Source organism: Lemur catta, chromosome 15 (genome assembly GCF_020740605.2).
Source record: "Lemur catta isolate mLemCat1 chromosome 15, mLemCat1.pri, whole genome shotgun sequence".
NCBI classification, from domain to species: Eukaryota; Metazoa; Chordata; class Mammalia; order Primates; family Lemuridae; genus Lemur; species Lemur catta.
This window is the reverse complement of record NC_059142.1, coordinates 53,000,859-53,019,707: the sequence shown is the minus strand read 5'-3', so window position 1 is coordinate 53,019,707 and position 18,849 is coordinate 53,000,859. Positions and strand designations below refer to the sequence as shown.

At 59.7% G+C, this 18,849-nt stretch overlaps 2 protein-coding genes across 4 annotated transcripts in view; one reads left to right on the top strand and one right to left on the bottom strand.

The window, feature by feature from the left end:
• UBE2O (ubiquitin conjugating enzyme E2 O) overlaps positions 1–10,632 on the top strand; it is a 53,446-nt gene extending 42,814 nt beyond the window's left edge. Inside the window, exons 6-18 of one of the 2 annotated variants that reach the window (XM_045525749.1) lie at positions 473–616; positions 939–1,048; positions 1,191–1,266; positions 1,569–2,041; positions 2,479–2,633; positions 2,930–3,042; positions 3,132–3,260; positions 3,714–3,803; positions 4,765–5,461; positions 5,752–5,888; positions 7,889–8,092; positions 8,210–8,267; positions 8,408–10,632. In XM_045525749.1, coding sequence (XP_045381705.1) covers positions 473–616; positions 939–1,048; positions 1,191–1,266; positions 1,569–2,041; positions 2,479–2,633; positions 2,930–3,042; positions 3,132–3,260; positions 3,714–3,803; positions 4,765–5,461; positions 5,752–5,888; positions 7,889–8,092; positions 8,210–8,267; positions 8,408–9,078 — 3,057 coding nt within the window. In that variant the 3' untranslated portion in view covers positions 9,079–10,632. Of the gene's footprint in view, positions 1–472; positions 617–938; positions 1,049–1,190; positions 1,342–1,568; positions 2,042–2,478; positions 2,634–2,929; positions 3,043–3,131; positions 3,261–3,713; positions 3,804–4,764; positions 5,462–5,751; positions 5,889–7,888; positions 8,093–8,209; positions 8,268–8,407 lie in introns of both variants that reach the window. The other variant, XM_045525748.1, reaches the window with a different exon arrangement.
• Positions 10,633–11,561: 929 nt separating this feature from the next.
• On the bottom strand, positions 11,562–14,880 carry SPHK1 (sphingosine kinase 1). 2 transcript variants are annotated; one of them, XM_045525745.1, is made up of 6 exons: positions 14,160–14,880; positions 13,652–13,855; positions 13,176–13,328; positions 13,004–13,098; positions 12,814–12,929; positions 11,562–12,595 (listed from the first exon to the last, which is right to left on the bottom strand). In XM_045525745.1, exons 1-6 carry the CDS (start codon positions 14,221–14,223, stop codon positions 11,791–11,793), a joined length of 1,437 nt encoding a protein of 478 aa, XP_045381701.1. In that variant the 5' UTR covers positions 14,224–14,880; the 3' UTR covers positions 11,562–11,790. The 2 variants fall into 2 exon arrangements, with proteins under 2 accessions (XP_045381701.1, XP_045381702.1); XM_045525746.1 differs by having other exon boundaries at positions 14,508–14,874.
• Positions 14,881–18,849: the final 3,969 nt, after the last annotated feature.

Sequence of the window (18,849 nt, the reverse complement as noted above, 5' to 3'; positions counted from 1 at the left end):
CTAAAAGTTTGGGTGCAGGCAGAAAGTATTAGAACTTTTATTTGCATCTCCATTTTTCTGTCCTAAGTGCCTACTTAAGTGCCTGAGATACACTGCACTGTATCAGTGCAGTAGTACATGGGCACGACTGGTAAATAAGTAAATACACAGGAGGTGCATGATCCAACAGGTTGAGGGACCAGTGCCCTCTAGAGCTTTATTCCTCAGACCGTGGCCCCCTGACCGACGGCATTCACACATTCATACTGCGTGGGAGCCTGTTAAAAACACAGGAGTCATAATCTGCATTTTAACAAGATTGTTGGGTGGTTTGTACACACCTTGGTTTGGGAAGTGCCACTCTCGAGCTGTAGAATTTGTTTTAGGGAGTATGGAGGTTTCCACAGGTGGGGAGGCAGGGGGCAGGCACAGAGAACACTTGTCACCCAAAGAGGCTAACCACTCATGGGACTTGACTTGCCAAATCCTGCAGGGTCTCTTCTTTGATGATTCCTACGGCTTCTACCCGGGCCAGGTGCTCATCGGCCCCGCCAAGATCTTCTCCAGTGTCCAGTGGCTGTCGGGTGTCAAGCCCGTGCTCAGCACCAAGAGCAAGTTCCGAGTCGTGGTGGAAGAGGTAGGGACCGGGGCGGGGAGACAGGTCTTTGACCTCCATGCCTGGAGCTGAGCTGCTGCCCCTTTCTCACCTGCTCTGTGGGTTAAGCCCTGCTCCTCAGCAGTTGGACTCTGGCCTTGAGGATAAAGGGAACCCAGGCTGCAGTCACAAAGTGACCGATAGACAGATGTCCGCCCCCAGCCTAACTTACACAGGCTGAGCAAGGCGGGAGAGTGGCCCCGACTGACCCCTGGGGTTACAGTCAGAGCCTGCTCTGTGCAGCTGGCTAAAGAGGTGCCGTCAGAGCCTGCCCTGACTGGCACGTCCCACCTGCCATACCCAGGTGCAGGTTGTGGAGCTGAAAGTCACATGGATTACCAAGAGTTTCTGTCCAGGGGGCACGGACAGCGTCAGCCCCCCACCCTCTGTCATCACCCAGGAAAACCTAGGCAGGTGAGCATGCCCCCAGTGCCAGAAACCTCAGGGGCATGCCTGGGGCAGCTCTGTGGGCCCTGCACAGATGCACGGGGAGGACTGAGAGCACTGCTGGCCTCTCAGAAGTCCGGTCCTGCCCACCCCCGCTTCTCCCCTGCAGGGTGAAGCGTCTCGGATGCTTTGACCATGCTCAGCGGCAGCTTGGGGAACGCTGTCTGTATGTCTTCCCAGCCAAGGTAGAGCCGGCCAAGATTGCCTGGGAATGTCCAGAAAAAAACTGCGCCCAGGGGGAGGGCTCTATGGCCAAGAAGGTATGTCCTTGGGGTTGGGGGTTGGTGGGCATTTGAGGAACTGGCCTTGAGCCATTTTCATGGCGAGGAAGGACAGTCTGTGCTTTAGGCCTTGGGGGGCAGCCCTGATGACCTTTGCTGGCCACTCAGGTGTGTATAGCTGTCGTCCTCCCAGACCAAGACACTGGGGCGGGGCCAGCCAGGCTGCTGCCCTCCATAGCCCTGTTCCCCCTGCTCCTCCCTTGCAGGTGAAGCGCCTGTTGAAGAAGCAGGTTGTGCGGATCATGTCATGCTCCCCAGACACCCAGCGTTCCAGGGACCATTCCATGGAGGACCCAGACAAGAAAGAAGAAGCTAAAGTCAAGAGCGAAACAGGGTCCGCCAGCCCCGAGGAGACACCTGAGGGGTCTGCCAGCCCCGTGGAGATGCAGGATGAGGGCCCCGAGGAGCCCCATGAGGCTGGTGAGCAGCTGCCCCCCTTTTTGCTGAAGGACGGTGGAGACGACAGGCTGCACTCAGCAGAGCAGGATGCAGATGACGAGGCCGCCGACGACACAGATGACACCAGCTCAGTGACCTCCTCTGCCAGCTCCACCACGTCCTCCCAGAGTGGCAGCGGCACAAGTCGCAAAAAGAGCATCCCCTTGTCCATCAAGAACTTAAAGCGAAAACACAAGAGGAAGAAGAATAAAATCACTCGTGACTTCAAGCCAGGGGACAGGTAAACTTAGAGCATGCCTCCCCACACAGTGTGAAACCAAGCAGAGCCCGTTCCCTGGGTACACATGTGTGCACACACTCAGACACGCCATCTGCTAGCCTTGCAGCAGCTCGGGGTGCCCATGTGAGACGACATACGGTACCCGGAGTAGGCTGGGAGTGGTGCAGAGGGTGGGATGGTAGCAACAGCCTTGAGCCTGGCTTTGGGGACCACACTGGCCTGAGTACTCCCAAATGGGTCCTGTTCTCAGAGGAGAATGCACAGCATTGGAACTATAGGTGAGCCTTACGTGCATCAAAAATTCTCATCCTGCAGACCTGGGATTAGGAGTTTCAGGTTACCAAACCCACAGGGAGGTGAAGGGGCAGAAAGATGATCTGCCCTTTTCCTGGGGAAGCATTTTTGCACAGCCTGGCTCACTGGCCTGCACCTGGCAGGGTGGCGGTGGAGGTGGTGACCACAATGACCTCAGCCGACGTGATGTGGCAGGATGGCTCCGTGGAATGCAACATCCGCTCCAACGACCTCTTTCCTGTGCACCACCTGGACAACAACGAGTTCTGCCCCGGAGACTTCGTGGTAGATAAGCGAGGTAGTGCTGGCTCCAGAAGGGCAGCCAGCGGGGCTGTTGCTGACGGGAGCCATTTGGAGGGGCTTGGGAAGAATGGGCAGCGGTCTTGGGGTCAGAGCTAAGATGAGGTCAGGACGGAGACTGCCCCTTTGAAGGGGTCTTGCCATTTCCATGACTGGGCGAGGCCTGTTCTGGCCTCCACCGGCCAAGCCAGGGAAGGTTTGTGTTCTGTGCCCTGCTGTGGTTTGAGATGTGGGTGGCAGGCAGGCTCCACCAGGACGCCTCAGCTGGTCGTGTCCCTGCCTCTGGTTCCCTAGTCCAGAGCTGCCCGGACCCTGCTGTCTACGGAGTGGTGCAGTCTGGGGACCACATCGGCCGTACCTGCATGGTGAAGTGGTTCAAGCTGCGGCCGAGTGGGGATGACGTGGAGGTGCGTGCAGCTCCTGCTGCTTCCTTCTTGCTGGGCTCTAGGGGTGGGTGTGGGGCCCCTGGCTCATGACAGCCCATCCTGTGCCACAGCTGATCGGCGAGGAGGAGGACGTGAGTGTTTACGACATTGCCGACCACCCTGACTTTCGGTTCCGCACAACTGACATCGTGATCCGCATTGGCAATGCTGAGGACGGGGCTCCTCACCAGGAGGGTGAGGTACAGACCTCATGTCCTGTGCTACAGCTGTGGTCCCTGACCATGCCACCAGGTGGCTCCAGGAGGCAAGACCTGAAAGTCTTGTGGGCCCAGCGTCCCCAGGAGGGCAGCTGCCCAGGGGAGAGTTGGTGCTCAGCCCTAGCATCTGTAGGAGGACTCTTCTACCTGTCTCCTTGCGGGGATGAGACTTCCTGAGCCCCCGCAGGTTACATTTCCCAGAGGAGCTGAGTTCCTCCATTTAAGCTCTGTGAGCATGACGTCAAGTGCTGCAGAGCAGGAGAGGCTGGTGGGAACATTGGGTGGGGGTCAGGACTGATTCCAGGCAGGAGACGAGTAGGAACAAAAGTATCAAGGCAGGAAGCCCCGAGAAGTCAGAATGCTGCAGGTAGGAGGGGGATTAGGGAGGCCCCTCCTGGAGAGCCGCCCCCTGACTCTCTCCCCTTTGCCCAGCAGCCATCAGTAGGCCAGGTGGCCCGCGTGGACGTCAGCAGCAAGGTGGAGGTGGTGTGGGCTGACAACTCAAAGACCATCATCCTGCCTCAGGTGAGACTCGAGCAAGACCCCAGCCACTCGGCTTGTGATGTGGCACCTGGGCCGGGCTGTGGCCTGTGTCCTGCTCCTGAGAGCCTGAAGCTGGGCTCGTCTCTGAGAAAGCCTAGAGGAAGGGCGGGTACTCTGCAGAGCCCCGAGGTAAGGGGTGGGGGCAGCCCATCGTTGGCCCACCAGTCTCACCTCCCTGGCAGCCCTTCCTCATCAGTTGCCAGGTACCTGTAGATTTTCACAAGACTCCAGGATTTTTCTGGATTCTCAGCTCACTGTGCTAAGAAAATGCAAGTTTTTTCCTAAAAGGAGATAAAGACTTGCCCACCACCGTTTCTAGGAAACCTCTACCAGATAAGGAAGAGAAGAGAACTGGCCCGGGTCCAGCCCCTGCTGTGGGGTTCTGAGCAAGAGGGCTGTTCTGGTTCCTGTTCTCTTCCTGCCTGATTTGAGCCAATCCACATGGCCCAGCCCTCCTCCTGGTGCCCACACAGGGGCGGGGGAGGGAAGGGCTCGCCCCATCATCTCAACGGCCATTCCAGGGAAGGCAGCAGGGATGACACGGGCCAGCTCTCCCACTCCTCTCCCTCCTACATGAGTTCCCAGCTCCCAGTGCAGACCCACATAGGCTGTGCGGATCTGAGTCCTCTAGGGGTAGGGCTGGGTTTGCCAAGGTTTCCCCTCAGCCCATTGGGCAGATGCTGGCCACATGCATAGGGGGACGGGAGGCTGAAACAAGCTATTGGCTGGGGCTTTGGGTCCTGCTGGGGGTAGGACGTGAGAAAGACCTCTTCCAGAAACCTAGGGACTAGCTAGCACAAGGAGGCTGAATCTGCAAAGTCCAGAGCAGGAGGGGGAAGAGGGGAATGGGATTGCCTCCTCAGGGAGCCCAGTCACCACCAGCAGTGAAGTGGAGAGGTGACTTCCGGTCTGAATTACCCTCGAGCTTCCCTTTTGCCCCCAGCACTTGTACAACATCGAGTCTGAGATCGAGGAGTCGGACTACGATTCAGTAGAAGGCAGCACCAGTGGGGCGTCCTCAGATGAGTGGGAAGATGATAGTGACAGCTGGGAGACGGACAATGGGCTGGTGGAGGACGAGCACCCCAAGATAGAGGAGCCCCCCATCCCACCTGCTGAGCAGCCGCCAGCCCCCGAGGAAGATAAAGGGGTGGTGATCAGCGAAGAAGCTGCCACAGCCGCTGTCCAAGGTGCTGTGGCCATGGCCACCCCCATGGCTGGGCTGATGGAGAAGGCTGGCAAGGATGGGCCCCCCAAAAGCTTCCGGGAGTTGAAAGAGGCCATCAAGATCCTGGAGAGCCTCAAGAACATGACTGTGGAGCAGCTGCTGACGGGCTCGCCCACCTCCCCCACAGTGGAGCCAGAAAAGCCGACTCGGGAGAAGAAGTTTCTAGATGACATCAAGAAGCTGCAGGAAAACCTCAAGAAGACCCTGGACAATGTGGCCATCGCAGAGGAAGAGAAGATGGAGGCAATGCCAGATGCAGAGCGTAAGGAGGACAAGCCTGAGGGGCAGTCACCTGTGAAGGCCGAATGGCCCAGCGAGACCCCGGTGCTCTGCCAGCAGTGTGGTGGCAAGCCCGGCGTCACCTTCACTAGCGCCAAGGGCGAGGTCTTCTCAGTGCTGGAGTTTGCACCTTGTGAGTCACCCCTCACCTGGTCGTCACCTTCCCTGCCTGCTCGAGCTCCTGTTTGTGTTACTAGATCTGGGACCAGATTGTTATTGCCCCCGGCCCCTGCTGCCACCCGGGCAACACCAGTTCCCTGGTGTGGTCATGTTCCTGAGGCCGGGAGCAGTGGGTGGGAAGCCCGTGGGTCTGTGCTCCTGTCTGGGGCGCACGTCGAGCAGCTGCTCCCTCCGGGCCAGGTTTGCAGATGGAGCTCCCAGGGCCTCTCTGTTAGGGACTGACTGCTCTCTTTCTCCCTCTAGCAAATCACTCTTTTAAGAAAATTGAGTTCCAGCCTCCAGAAGCCAAGAAGTTCTTCAGCACAGTGCGGAAGGAGATGGCGCTGCTGGCTACCTCGCTGCCTGATGGCATCATGGTTAAGACTTTTGAGGACAGAATGGCAAGTAGGCTGGTGTGGGCTTGGCATGGGCAGATATAGATGTGCTGTGTGGGCACCCAGTGCCCGAGACACCGCCCACCTTTTACAGGTGTGGTCACAGGCTCAGTCCGGTGAGGGGCTGGCTCAGAGCCGAGCAGCCACATGGCCCACAGGGCTGGCAGGAGCCCCGCACGTGTGTCCAGACCAGATAGCTCGTTCCTTCTTCCCTCCTTTTTAAAGTTAATTTGGACTTAATGATATTACTAGTAGTAGAATCGTAGAGTCTACTCTACTTTTTGAAAAATTAGAACATTACAGAAGGAGGCTGGGTGAGGTGGCTCATGCCGGTAATCCTAGTACTTTGGAAGGCTGAGGCAAGAGGATGGCTTGAGGCCAGGAGTTTGAGACCAGCCTGGGCAACATAGCGAGACTCTGTCTCTACAAAAAACACAAAAATTAGCTGGGTGTGGTGGCGCACAACTAGAGGCTGAGGCAGGAAGATTGTGTGAGCGCAGGAGTTTGAAGCTGCAGTGAGCTATGGTCTGGCCACTGCAATCCATCCCGAGTGACAGAGTGAGATCCTGTCTCTTCAAAAAGAAGAAGATGATTACAAAAAGAGCTAAAGTTGCCTTTTCCCGACCCTTATTTCTTACTTCCCTTTCCCCCAGAACCTGGGCCTCTTCCCACTCCCAGAGCTCCTGACTTGTTAGAAGTTTGGCAGATCTCCTTCCAGATGAACAGTGTTTTCTCACATTTTTACGTTCTCCTGTATCGCCATAAGCACATAGTATTTTGTATATTTGTTAACACAGGTGGCATGTCATTGTACACATCATTTGTAATTTGCTTTCTTTGCTTAACAGGGTCATTCTTGAGACCAACCTGTGTTGATTCGTGATGATCTAGTTTGTTCCTTTTTACATAGAGAATAGTATCGTGCATGTGGCCACGTTACATTCATTTTCCCACTCCCCATTCGTGGACGGGGCCCAGCAGAGTCACGTTGACTTGAGGCAGTGTGGGCACCTCCGTGGTGTCCAGCAATGGCCTGCCACTTACTCAGCAAACCCTTTCTGGGCCTCTGCTGTGAGCCATGTACTGTGCTAGACACTTACCCTGAGTCTGAGGCCCCAGCCCCGGCCCTGTCCCAGAAGGAAGGAGCAGAGAAAGAGCAGGGGTCCTGAGAGCCACAGAGAGGAGGGAGCTGTTCAGATGGGCCCACAGGGCCAAGCTCCAGAGCAGGGCAGGGAGGGGCTGGTGCTGCTTGAGGTTCTTAGTAACGCTTTCCTTGGGTGTTAGTAAAATTCCTTTTGAAAACTCCAGCCTATCTCAGCTCTGTTGGGGGGACAAGGGAACAGCATATCTTGTTTTGTTGCTGTTTTTTCAAATCTCACTTGGGAAGGAGAGTGGTGCATTGTCTTGAGGCTCCCAGGGCAGCCCGCAGAGGACACACGCAGGAGGATTCCTGGCCCCGGCTGGTGCCCTGCCCTGGCTGTTTCAGTTTCCACTGCCACACAGGTTCCAGATGTCTGCGTCGACTCTCAGGACTCAGTGACCTGAGTTCTCTGGTGGTCTCCCAACATTTCCCCTGGGTTCAGACCCCACTGTCCTCTGGTTATGAGACCATCCCCCTTCCCAGCCTCTCAAAAGCAAGTGCAGCCTCGCCACCCTGGAACTTTCTTTCAGTTTCTAACTGCTTATTGTTGCCTGTCTTTTGTGGGGTAGGGGTAGGGGTCAGAGCAGGTATTCAGAGAAATACAACCTTAAAGTAATGATTTATGAGGGAAAAAACCTGGTAAGATACAAACCAGTTTGGAAAAGCCCCCTTATGCCAGGGTTCAAAGATGCAGAGAGGGTCTGCACAGAGAGATGTGCACTCAGCTTCTCATTGCTGGCCATGTCAGGGGTCCCAGATGTTCTCCCGCGTGATCCGCATGGTGCCCTGGAGAAGAGCAAAGCCAGATACCAGGTGTAGGAGCCCCCACCCCACCCCAAACCTCAACCCTCCTTCCCTTCTCTAGGACCTCTTCTCAGCTCTCATCAAGGGCCCCACTCGAACCCCTTATGAGGACGGCCTCTACCTGTTTGACATCCAGCTCCCCAACATCTACCCAGCTGTGCCCCCCCACTTTTGCTACCTCTCCCAGTGCAGTGGCCGCCTGAACCCCAACCTCTATGACAATGGGAAGGTGTGCGTCAGCCTGCTGGGCACCTGGATTGGAAAGGTGAGCACGGCACCGGCCCCCAGTCAGGATGCAGGGAGAGCCAGCGGGAGTGAGGGCTGTCTGGGACAGCGCTGACGGTGCCATGTGTGTGTGTGTGTGTGTGTGTGTGTGTTGCAGGGGACAGAGAGGTGGACGAGCAAGTCCAGCCTTCTCCAGGTGCTCATCTCCATCCAAGGTACTGTTGGGCTGGGGTGGGGGTGGTGACAGGGAAGGCCACCGCAGGGCACAGTGACCGGCTGCCCTGTGGGGGTTCGAGGGCAGGCCTGTCCCATGGGCTTCTCCCACCCACTGAGGAAAGGCGTCCCTCCCCCGCAGGTCTGATCCTGGTGAATGAACCATACTACAACGAAGCCGGCTTCGACAGCGACCGGGGCCTGCAGGAAGGCTATGAGAACAGTCGCTGCTACAACGAGATGGCGCTGATCCGCGTGGTGCAGTCCATGACCCAGCTGGTGCGGCGGCCCCCCGAGGTCTTCGAGCAGGAGATACGGCAGCATTTCAGCACCGGTGGCTGGCGGCTGGTGAACCGCATCGAGTCCTGGCTGGAAACCCACACCTTGCTGGAGAGAACCCAGGCACTGCCCAATGGGGTCCCCAAGACTAGCAGCTCACCGGAGCCACCAGCTGCAGCCGAGCTCTCAGACTCCAGCAGACAAGAACCTGAGGATGGAGGGCTGGCCCCTGGAGAGGCCTCCCAGGGCTCAGACTCAGAGGGCGGTGCCCAGGGCCCAGCCTCAGCCAGCAGGGACCACACGGACCAGACTTCGGAGACTGCGGCAGACGCATCGGTACCACCCAGTGTCAAACCAAAGAAGCGGAGAAAGAGCTACCGGAGCTTCTTGCCTGAGAAGAGTGGCTACCCTGACATCGGCTTCCCCCTCTTCCCGCTTTCTAAGGGTTTCATCAAGAGCATCCGGGGTGTCCTGACGCAGTTCCGGGCTGCCCTGCTAGAGGCGGGCATGCCTGAGAGCACAGAGGACAAGTAGCCGCCAGCCCTTGAGGAAGGAGCATCACAGTGGGAGAGGCCAGCTGCTGCCTGCTCACTCCCTCCTGGAATCTCCCCTCTTCCCATCCCTCCCATCCCCCCCATGCAAGCCCCTCACTACCCTCTTGTCCCCAAGGTGAGTTTGATGCTGAAGTGCAAGAAGTGTCTTGAGATGCTGCCATTTCTATTCCGAAGCGATCTTTCAATAGGCGGATCCCCTGTGTCGAAGAAAATCAGACCCCTGTTGCTGATTTTACACTTGTCACCCCAGACAGAATGTCCTGGCACTTGCTCCCTTGCTGTCCCCTTCTCAGGTCAGAGGTGGGTATTCTAGGGCCTGATGCTGAGCTCTCTTTGGGCCAGGTGCCCTGCAGGTGGCCTTGCATGAAGTGTGGGTTGCTCCAATAATTCCCCTGGTCCCTGTTAACCCCTTCAGTTCAATTTTAGCCTCCCCGTGTCCCAGACCCTCCCGCTGCCACCACCACCAGATCCTCCCTATTGCCCCAGCGACACTGTCCTTTGGGAGTTGTAGCTGCTGTCACTGACTCCCGGCTCTACGCTGGCCTGTTTACCACATTCTAGCCCTCAGGCCTGTTGAACTTGCTAAGAGAGGGCTGGGAAGAGGGTAGGTGCAGGGTGACACCCAGGAGAGGTGGTGGCTCTCACACATGGAGTTGAGGACCAGGGAGCTGCCGGGAAGGGCTGTAGGTGCCTTGTTCTTCCTGTCAGGCTGCTGGGGACATCGGCAGCTCTGGCTTTCAGGCCCTGCCTGTGTGGGCTGCAGCAGGTGTCTGCTCCCTGTTCAGCCTCGTCTCTGGCCCGAGAAGGCAGGAGCAGCAACACAAGGCCAGGGCAAGTGCTAGGGCCTCTGCTCCACCACATGGCCACACTGGGACGTGGCGTGCAGCTCACTGAACACAGAGCGAGCAGCCCTCTTGCACTAGAGCGTGGCCTCCTGTCAGCCCTTTGCTTACAAACTGCAGGTTCAATCCAGAGGGGGTGGCTGCTGGCGGGGCTCTCCTGCTGCCCAGAGGACAGGCCCAGAGGTTTACAAGTTTTCTAAGCTTTTGATAATGTGAAGCTCCAGGTTAAGAGGATGCTGTTGAGCACATTGCAGCTATGTAATTTTTGGTGTATGTATGTAATATTTAAGGTTGGAAAAAAGTCTCAAAAACAAAGATATTAACTCTTATTAGAAAAAAAGACAAAAAAACAAAAAAAGCCAAAGCATGATGCGTCTTGTCAGCCTTAAGTGGGCTCCACACTGCTGTGCCATGACACCGAGCCGCAGAGCTGCAGGGAGGACGAGGATGGAGCCGACCACACGCGGCGGCCTTCGGAGCCCAGAGTCGGTATCTTGTTTGAGCAACACCTGGAGTGACTGGCGGGGCTGTGCTTCCCAGTGCATCGTTCATGTGGAGATGTGAATGCCTGTTGCTTACAATACTGTATAAAGTGCTGTGTGATTAAATTTTTTTACTTGCATTTTTTTTTTTTTTTTGGTTGGCTCATTAACAAGACAAGGTGACACCATTAAACCTGCCTCTGCCATTCATCTGGGCTCTGTTGCCTTCCTTCCTCTCTGGAGCACCCCTGCTGCCAGGGAAGGTGTGTGGCCGTGGGTCCTGGCTTCCCTGGCCAGATGGGGGACCACTGCAGACAGCACCTTCCCCCACCCAGCCTGCTTGAATGCCTTTGTGTTTCCTGTCCTAGGGTCAGTCTTCTTGCCTCTTCCTGGCTGGTGGTGTATTTATTCCTCGAGAGCCACCTCATAGCATGTCTGCCTCCCAGCAGCTGTGCTCCCCAGAGGCCAGATTGACCAGTTCAGCTCCTTCCAGACTCTGGGGGAGCTGATGCCATAGCACCTGGCGGTAAGCAGGTGTCACCCTCCTGGGCTTTAAGCCAAATGGTTGCCCACTTTGTGAGACTGGTGTCTGCCCCTCCCTGCTGCTGCTTTTTAATTCCTGCCTGGCACTCGTCTCTACAAGGACAGGTGAGGACAGGCAGAAACAGCTGATTGAGCCTGGGGAACTCTAATCCCCTCACGAGGGGGATAAAAAGATTCCTCTTAAAAAAGGAACACTTGCTTGCCATTTTGACTTCTAAAATCTCTTGCTTTTCGACGATCTTCTAATGCCCTTAACTCATTGTTTGCCTGTTAAATCCACATGGGGCTCCATCCAGATTTGCTGAGACTAGCTGGCCACGTGGCTCTACAGAAGACATACCAGCTCGGAACCTCAGTCTTACCCTGTGTGTGGTCAGGTAGTTGGCCAAGCTCTGAGACTTCTTCAGGCTGAAGGTGTGTACTTGTCAATGTGGCAGTCCCACACGTAGCACAAGAAGCTGCACAAGCTCTGGTTCTGGGCCTACCACCAAAATGGCTATGCCTGGGGGTACCACTGGCTGTCATTAACATTACATTCTGCAGTCCCGGCTGGAGCAAGACCACTGTCCCTCCCCAATCCCCAGGACAGGACCAGCTGGCTGGGAATGTCACTTTATTTGATTTAGTTCATGGTGTGGCGGTCTCGGAACAAAATGGGAGTACCTTCCACAGGCAGCTGGGCCCAGCCAGCTGGGCTCCCAAAGCCTCCACCTTCCCACCCTTCTCCAGAAGAGTCCCCCTCCACCCCACATGAGCTATGCACAGGCCCTCCAGTCCTGAGGGAAAGAGGAAGGGTCCTGGGCTCTGTGTAGACCAAGTAAAAGGCTAAGGCACAGCAAGGCCCAAGGGGTCACGGGGCTCTTCCGGAGGTGGTGTCTGCTGGGGCTCCTGGCCTGACGGGGGCTCCATGGCACCACTGACCACCTGTAAGTAATTTGGGTGCACCTGGCCCTGAACAGCCTCACTGACCATCAACTCCCCATCCACTGCAAACACACCCCTTCTATCCATGGGCTCCAGGCGGAAGGCGACCACAGGTACATACACCAAGTGGGGGCAGTTGTACTCCATGTGCCTGCCTTTCTCCATGGCCAGGAAGAGGCGCAGCAGTGCAGCCCGGGACACGCCTGCCCGCACATAGAACAGATGCATAACGCCAGCCGCACAGCGGCCCATGGGTGCTGCAAACATCTCGCTGCCCAGGTGCGAGTGCAGCAGTGCCAGCACCAGCACAAAGTCCTGGTCGGGCACCACCGTCCAGTGAGAGGGCACTGGCTCCTCCAGGGGCACTAGGTGCACATCCACAGGGCCCTGCTGGACCAGAGCAGGGGAGGTGGGTGTCTTGGAGGTGGCTCTTCCTATGGGGAGGTAGGCCAGTCGGCCCCGGTAGATGCGCAGGGCGGCCAGGCGCAGGAAGGTGCCCACGGTGAAGCGCATCGCCCCTAGACGCCGATACCTCTCACTCTCCAGGTCCACGTCAGCAATGAAGCCCCAGGCCAAGCTGAGCACAGAGAAGAGGCGCTGCCCGGAGGCCGTGTGCAGTGACAGCAGGTTCATGGGTGACAGTAGCCGGCGGCACAGCAGCAGTGTGCAGTTGGTCAGGAGGTCTTCATTAGTAACCTGCTCATAGCTGCAGGGGAAAAGGTCAGATAGGGCAGGGCAGGAGCCCCCATGCATCCTCCCCTTCCTCCTCCTGGGACAGGCAAAGCCACATGTGGTCCCTAGGGAGCTGGAATGAACCGTGACAGATGGAGCAGGTGGAGGCAGCCAGCTGGGGGCACAAGGAGGGGGCCCCAGGACTGAGGCAGAAGAGGGAATGGAAGGCCCACTCTGGCCCTGGGATCTCACCCGGCATAATGGTTCAAGGAAGCTGCCAGTGCGTTGGCAGAGCCCGCTGGGAGGCTACACAGAGGCTTCTGGATGGCAGTCTCCCAGTCAGGCCGCTCCATGAGTCCATTCACCACCTGTTGGGGCAGTGTGGCCTCAGCCTGGAAAGGATGGCGCCAAGCCCCGGCCAGCCTCACGGTGCAGGCCTCACCTCATGCATCAGCCCGTCTCCAGACATGATCACCAGGGCGTCCCAGCGGCCCAGCTCCTCCGACCGCACCAGCTCCCGCGCGTGGTTCTGCCGCTCTGCCAGGAGACGCAGCTATTAAGGCTGGGGTCCCCTGGCAGGGTATGCTCCCCAACCGCCTCCGGGCGACACTCACCGGTGAGCGTCAGCATGAAGGAGATTTCGGCCTCCGCTAGAAGGGGCTGCACGTGGCTCCGGAAGAGTTGCAGGGCCTTGCCCTTGCCGCCACGCGGGTTCAGCAGCACCAGCACGCGGCAGGGCCGCGGGAGCAGGCGCCCGGGGCCGCCCGCTGGGAAAACAAACCCAAAAAGGCCGCGTCCCCAACCGGCCACTAGGGGGCTGAGGACAGCGACAGGGGCCCTGGAGTGGGAACGTGCCTGCAACACCCGGGTAATTGACCCGACAGAACGTGGCCAGAGGAATAGGCCGGACGGAGCGCTCCGGGGTGGGGGCGCCCCTGACACCCCCTGCCTGTGCTCGGGCCCAGCGGCTTCTGGCCTCGTGGCGGAGTGTTTCTCGAGCGTCCCCACCCTCTCTGTCGTCCCGGCGAGCGTTCCCTCGTTCCTGGCCAGGGATCCCCCTGCAGCCCTTCCCAGCAGGGCCCTCACAAACCTGGATCCATAACCGCGACCCGCGGCTCCCGCTCCCTGGGAGTCCCCGGCGCGGTCAGGGCGCTGCCCGTGGCTGCGGCTCCTGCCTTGAGCTCCTTATCGGTGCTGCCCAGGCGGGCGTCGCGGGGCCGGCTGTGGGGCTCACCCTCCCCGCCCGGAGCCGGGGCAGTGGGGGCACCCGCGTCATTCCCTGCGGCGGCCGGATCTATGGAGAGGAAGAGACCGCGCTGACGGAGTCCAGGACAGGCGGGGGCGATCAGCCAGATCCTGGGACCACGCGCGAGGAGCCGCGCGCTCCTGCATCGGGCAAGTCCGTGGGTCTGGGACCTAGTTTTCCGGGAGGTCCAGAGAGCCGAGGTCCGATGCCACCAAGGGCGCCCCTGTCATGGGACTGAACCCCACCCCCAGGAGAAGGGTGTCCTCCTGGGAGGCTTTCCTCTCTGAGGCCCGGGTTCCGGCCGAGGCATGAGTCAGAGCCCGTGGCTCCCTCCGACGGACTAGCTCCTCACCTCGCGGGGCTGCCAGGGAGAGGGGAGCCCGGTCGCGTAAAAATCCCAGAACTTGAGCGGACATCGCGACCCGGATCGCTGTGTCCCCTGCCCCGAACACCAGAGTGGCCGGAGCCGTCGCGTGCCCCTCCAAGGGCCCGGTCCCCCGGGACGCGCGCCGCGCTCGTGGGAGCAGCGCCCCGGGGCGTGAGCGCCGAGCTGGAGCCCGACACCAGACGCGGCCTGTCCTCGCACGAGAGACAAGTGAGTGCGAAGGCCGCGCGGTGCGCGGCCCAGTTCCCCAGAGCCCCGCGAAGGGGGGCTGCCGAGAAGCCGCAAGCGACGAGAGGGCAGGACGGACCGCCCTACCCAGTCGGTCCGGTTTGCTGGGGAGGCGCCATCGCCGTTCCCTGGGACGCGGCTCGTCCCAGGCTCTGCCCCGCGTCTGCGGGACAACGGGAGAGCCGGGCTGGCGTTGACTCCCTGGCCTCCCTCCTTCCGGCCTCAAACTTTTCGCTCAACTTCACAGCCCAGCGCGGTGGCGCGGGGAGGGCACTGAGCCTGGGCGCCGGCCCGGCCACGCTCCGCCTCGCGGGGGTGGAACCTGTGCGGGTCGCGGCTCCAGCCCGGGCCCGCGCGGCCTCTCCGAGCCGCCTCCTCCATCGCCCGAGCCCACGGCTCGGCCACGCGCAGCCTTTTGGCTGGGTCCCGGGCCGTGGCCGCGCGCCACCGCCACTCATGCCAGGTGACCGGCGAGAAGGCGGCGCCCGTGGCGGGGGCGGGCGGCGGGGCGCGGAGTCCCGGGCGCGCGGAGGTGAGCGCGCAGCGCGGGCTCGGCGCGCACCCGTCTCAGTGCCCGACGTCGGGGCGGGCGCCAGGCGCCCGCGGCTTCACCTCGGCTTCCTCTTCACGCTTGGCTTCACCTCGACGCCGCCCCTCGCCGCCCGGTGCGGCCGCAGGACTGCCCGCGACGTCCGCGCCTGGGATGGGCGCCCCTCGCCCCCTCCCTCGCGGAATCTGAGGTCCGGACTTCTCCCGGTGACCCTCCTCCGGGCCGGGGCGCCTCGGGGGCCTCCTGCGGCTTCTCTTTTTCCCTCGCCCACTCTCCAGCGGAGGGTTATTTTTAACTCCCTGACGCGGCAGCTCGGCCACCGAGCCACCAAGCCCGAGGCTGGCACGCCGCACCGGGCAAAGCAGGCGACTGGAACGGGGGCTTCGAGCCGGGATAAGCCGCCGGGAGGAGGGAGCAGGCGAGGAGGCTTGCCGGTGTAGACAGGGCTAAGGGTCCCTGTCGGGATTGGAGAGCCAATTAAGGGGGCGTGTCCCTGCACCCCCGCCCCCCTTCAGCTAGAAGAAGCAAGCCCGCTCAGAAGTTGTCACTTAAGTCGAGGCCAGCGGGGACGCGTGTGTCAGTGTGTGAGTGATATACACATCACGTCAAGTGACCTGAACGTGTCCGCGACCAACTCAAGTTATGTCCCTGCGGGGTTACTGCGGAGATTGGGAGGAAGAAGTTGGCAAGGCCCACTTGGTGACCTGACCAGGTAGGGCCAGAGTTAGAAAAAAGCCAAGCCCGTGTAGGGGGCGGAGAGGGCCCAGGCCCTGGCAGCAGAGGCTCAAGCGCCCACACCTGTCCCGCCCGACCCCACACACCTCTCTCTATCGCTTCTTAAAGTGGAGAAGAGGCAGGTCCGGGAGGAGCGCGGAACCAGTAAGCCGGGCGGCGCCCCGAACTCGGGCACGCCTCCGCGTATCTTCTCCGCGGGAGGCCCGGGGCGGCTCGGCCCCGCTTCGCAACTCTGGGGGGCCAGGCGGGCGGGCCCCCGGGGCCCCCGGGCTGGACTGAGGGCGCGGCTGACACGCGCGGTCCGGCGATGTGCGCCTCCGCCCTGCGCAGTCCCCGGGAAGCCCCGGCTGGGTCCTGAGCGTCCCGGGCGCGTTCCGGGAAGGTGACTCAGCGACGAGCTCAAGGGTCGAGAAACAGGAACGCGAGGAGGGGAGGGAGCAGGGGCGTCATCCCCCCACTCCCAGCGGGGCGGCGGAGGTCGGGTCCCGCACCTCCGGGCCTCCCACCGCATCCCCACCCCCATCCTCAGGAATCCGGCGCCGGCGGGGGAGGGCAGCGCGGTAGCCGCAGTGACGCGGTCACGCGCTGCGGGAACTCGAGCCCCGGCGAGAAGAGGGGGCTCAGCGCGGGAGCCCGAGGCCAGATCCGCCCGCCCCTCCGCTCCTCTTCCTTCTTTCCCTCTTCTCCTCCCAGAGAGGGCTAGGGTCCAGGTCCGGGCTTTGGCGCCTGGAAGACGGGAGGCCGAGCCTGTGCCCCGGAGATCTCAGCCCTGCGGGGGGCTGGCTGCGGAAACCCGCCGGGCTGCTGCGCCCTCTGCCCCCCGCCCCCGCTCGGAAGGATATTTCCATCTGGCCTGAAAAGCCTTAGAGCCTAAAGGGGAGAAACTGAGGCACGGGGAAGGGAAGACCTGTCTGTGTGAGTTCGTGGTGGCGATTAAGCCCGCCTGGCACGCGGCCCCCCTTTTTCCCCCGGGGGCCCCAGACTGGAGCCCCTGGAGTCCGCGAGGCGGGCGGGGGCGGGGCTGGCTGGGAACTGAGTTGGCGAGGGGAGACGGGCCGCCCGCTGGGCTCCACCGCAGCCTGGGGGCCAGCCCCCCTCCCGCTCTGGGAGGCCCAGTGGGAGGAAGGCGAAGGGCAGAGCCCTCTGGCCCCGGTTCCAGTCCGCATAATGGCTCCTCTGTCCTCCCTGGCACCGCACCCCCGCCCCCCCCTCACCTCCACGGCCTCTGCTCTGTCCCCCTCATTCTTCTCATTCAACTCCCCCCACCGGCGGGCGGCCTTTCAACAGACCCCTTTCACTTTCTCAAGAACTTTATCCTCTCTCCCCAAACGCACCCATCTGCGTCCCTGGCCCAAGAGACAGGATCAGGCAAGAGCAAGACGCTGTTCCCCTTTTGACAGATGGAGGAACCGAAACCCTGAAAAGTAAAGGATCTTGCCCAAGCCCCCAGACCAGTTCCCAAGGGAGCTGAGAAGCAAACCCCGGAGCCCCGACCCCCAGCCTGGGGGGCCAGGTCCACCCAGAGCGCCCAGGCTTCTCCCTGAAGTGTAGGTGTCTGTTGGCCTGGTGATTGCTTGCCACACACAGCTGCTCAGCCTCCACGAGCAAGAGGGAGCAACTCCAAGCCCTCCAGGTCCTGGTTAATGAAGCCCGGGAGAGCTTGGCAGCCACTGCGCCCAGCAAGGCCCACCGTGGGCCTGGGACCAGGCTTGGGCTGGCAAAGTCTTGATCACCAAACTTGGTTTGCAGGTAATACCTGTCTCATAGGTGAAAGGGACTGTCTTTCTGTCTCCCCTAGTTTCCCCTCCTGTGGGCAGCCTCCCCAGGGAGACGCACCTGAGAACCCCCATTTTTCTTTTTTCAGAGAAAGAAAGCAGCCACTCCAGAAACCTGGGGTCAGAGCTGACAGATGGCAAATTACTGGATTTTGTGAGGAGAGGATTCTGCCATCTCACCCTTTCCTGAAGCTACTTTCCCTGGGGGATCTCAGCTCCCTAATTGCATGGCCTCGAGGCTTCCCTTGACCTCAACTTCTGTCCCTTTTTACAGCACTTTACTGCCCCGAGAGATTGCAAGGGCAGGGGACCAGAGGTGTCCAGCTCTGCAAACTCTGCGTTAGCCATGTGTTCTAGGACCGCCCCTGATGTGGCTCTCCATTCTAAGAGTTTCCTAGATGCTGTTTCCAGGTCAAGCATGCCAGGCATCGGGGCGGGGGTGGGTGTGCCAGGTGCCCCACGTGGATCTGGAGCTGACCGGTCATGTAGGATTCTTGGCTGCTTGCAGGCAGTGTGCACCTGGCCTGAGTTTCTATCTCGCTCCAGTGGTTTGACTGCCCTCGGTGTGTGTGGGAGTGACCCTCGGTCTACCCCTTGGGGTTGGGGTCTTCTTGTCCTTGTGGGCATCCTTGTGGGGGCTGGGAGCCAGGTCTCTTCTGGGCCTCTGGGCTCTGCCTCCCATGCCCTCACCTTCAGGCCTGCTACCCTCTGCTGCAACTCAGGGTAATTAGCTTCCAGAGCCCAACCAATGCGGAGGCCTGCAGGCCATGCCCCTCCACTCAGCTCTGTGCCTGCCCAGCGACTGGAGGCATCTGTATTAGTTTCCTGGAGACTTAAACAGAAATTCACTGTCTCTCAGTTTTGGAGGCTAGATGTCTGAGATCAAGGTGCTGGCAGGGTTGGTTCCTCCTGAGGCTGAGAGAGACTGTCCCAGGTCTCTCTCCTGGCTTCTGGTGTTTTGCTGGCATCTTCTGTGTCTTCAAACGCTAATGACTCTGAAAACCAATAAGTTATTAGGACCTTAGTATGAAGCAGTGTTTCATGTTTTTAATAAAAAAAAGATATACTGCCAGGCGCGGTGGCTCATGCCTGTAATCCTAGCACTCTGGGAGGCCAAGGCAGGCAGATCACTTGAGCTCAGGAGTTTGAGACCAGCCTGACACCCTGTCTCTACAAAAAATAGAAAAATTAGCTGGGCATCATGGCATACACCTGCAGTCCAAGCTACTGGCAGGCTGAGGCAGGAGGATCACTGGAGCCCAGGAGTCTGAGGTTCTGTGAGCTAGCCTGACACCACGCACTCTAGCCTGGGCAATAGAGCGAGACTCTGTCTCAAAAAAAGAATAAAAATATAAAATAAGATAAAAAG

Bases quoted from the DNA above. Each gene is read 5' to 3' on its own strand.
- SPHK1 (XM_045525745.1), bottom strand. From the start codon at position 14,223: ATGTCCGCTCAAGTTCTGGGATTTTTACGCGACCGGGCTCCCCTCTCC. The intron at 12,930-13,003 runs GTGAGGCCTGCA...CTGCCCCAACAG, and splicing joins GAGACGGGCTGATGCATGAG to GTGGTGAATGGACTCATGGA. The intron at 12,596-12,813 runs GTGAGATCCCAG...TTTCCCCTGCAG, and splicing joins TCCTTGAACCATTATGCCGG to CTATGAGCAGGTTACTAATG.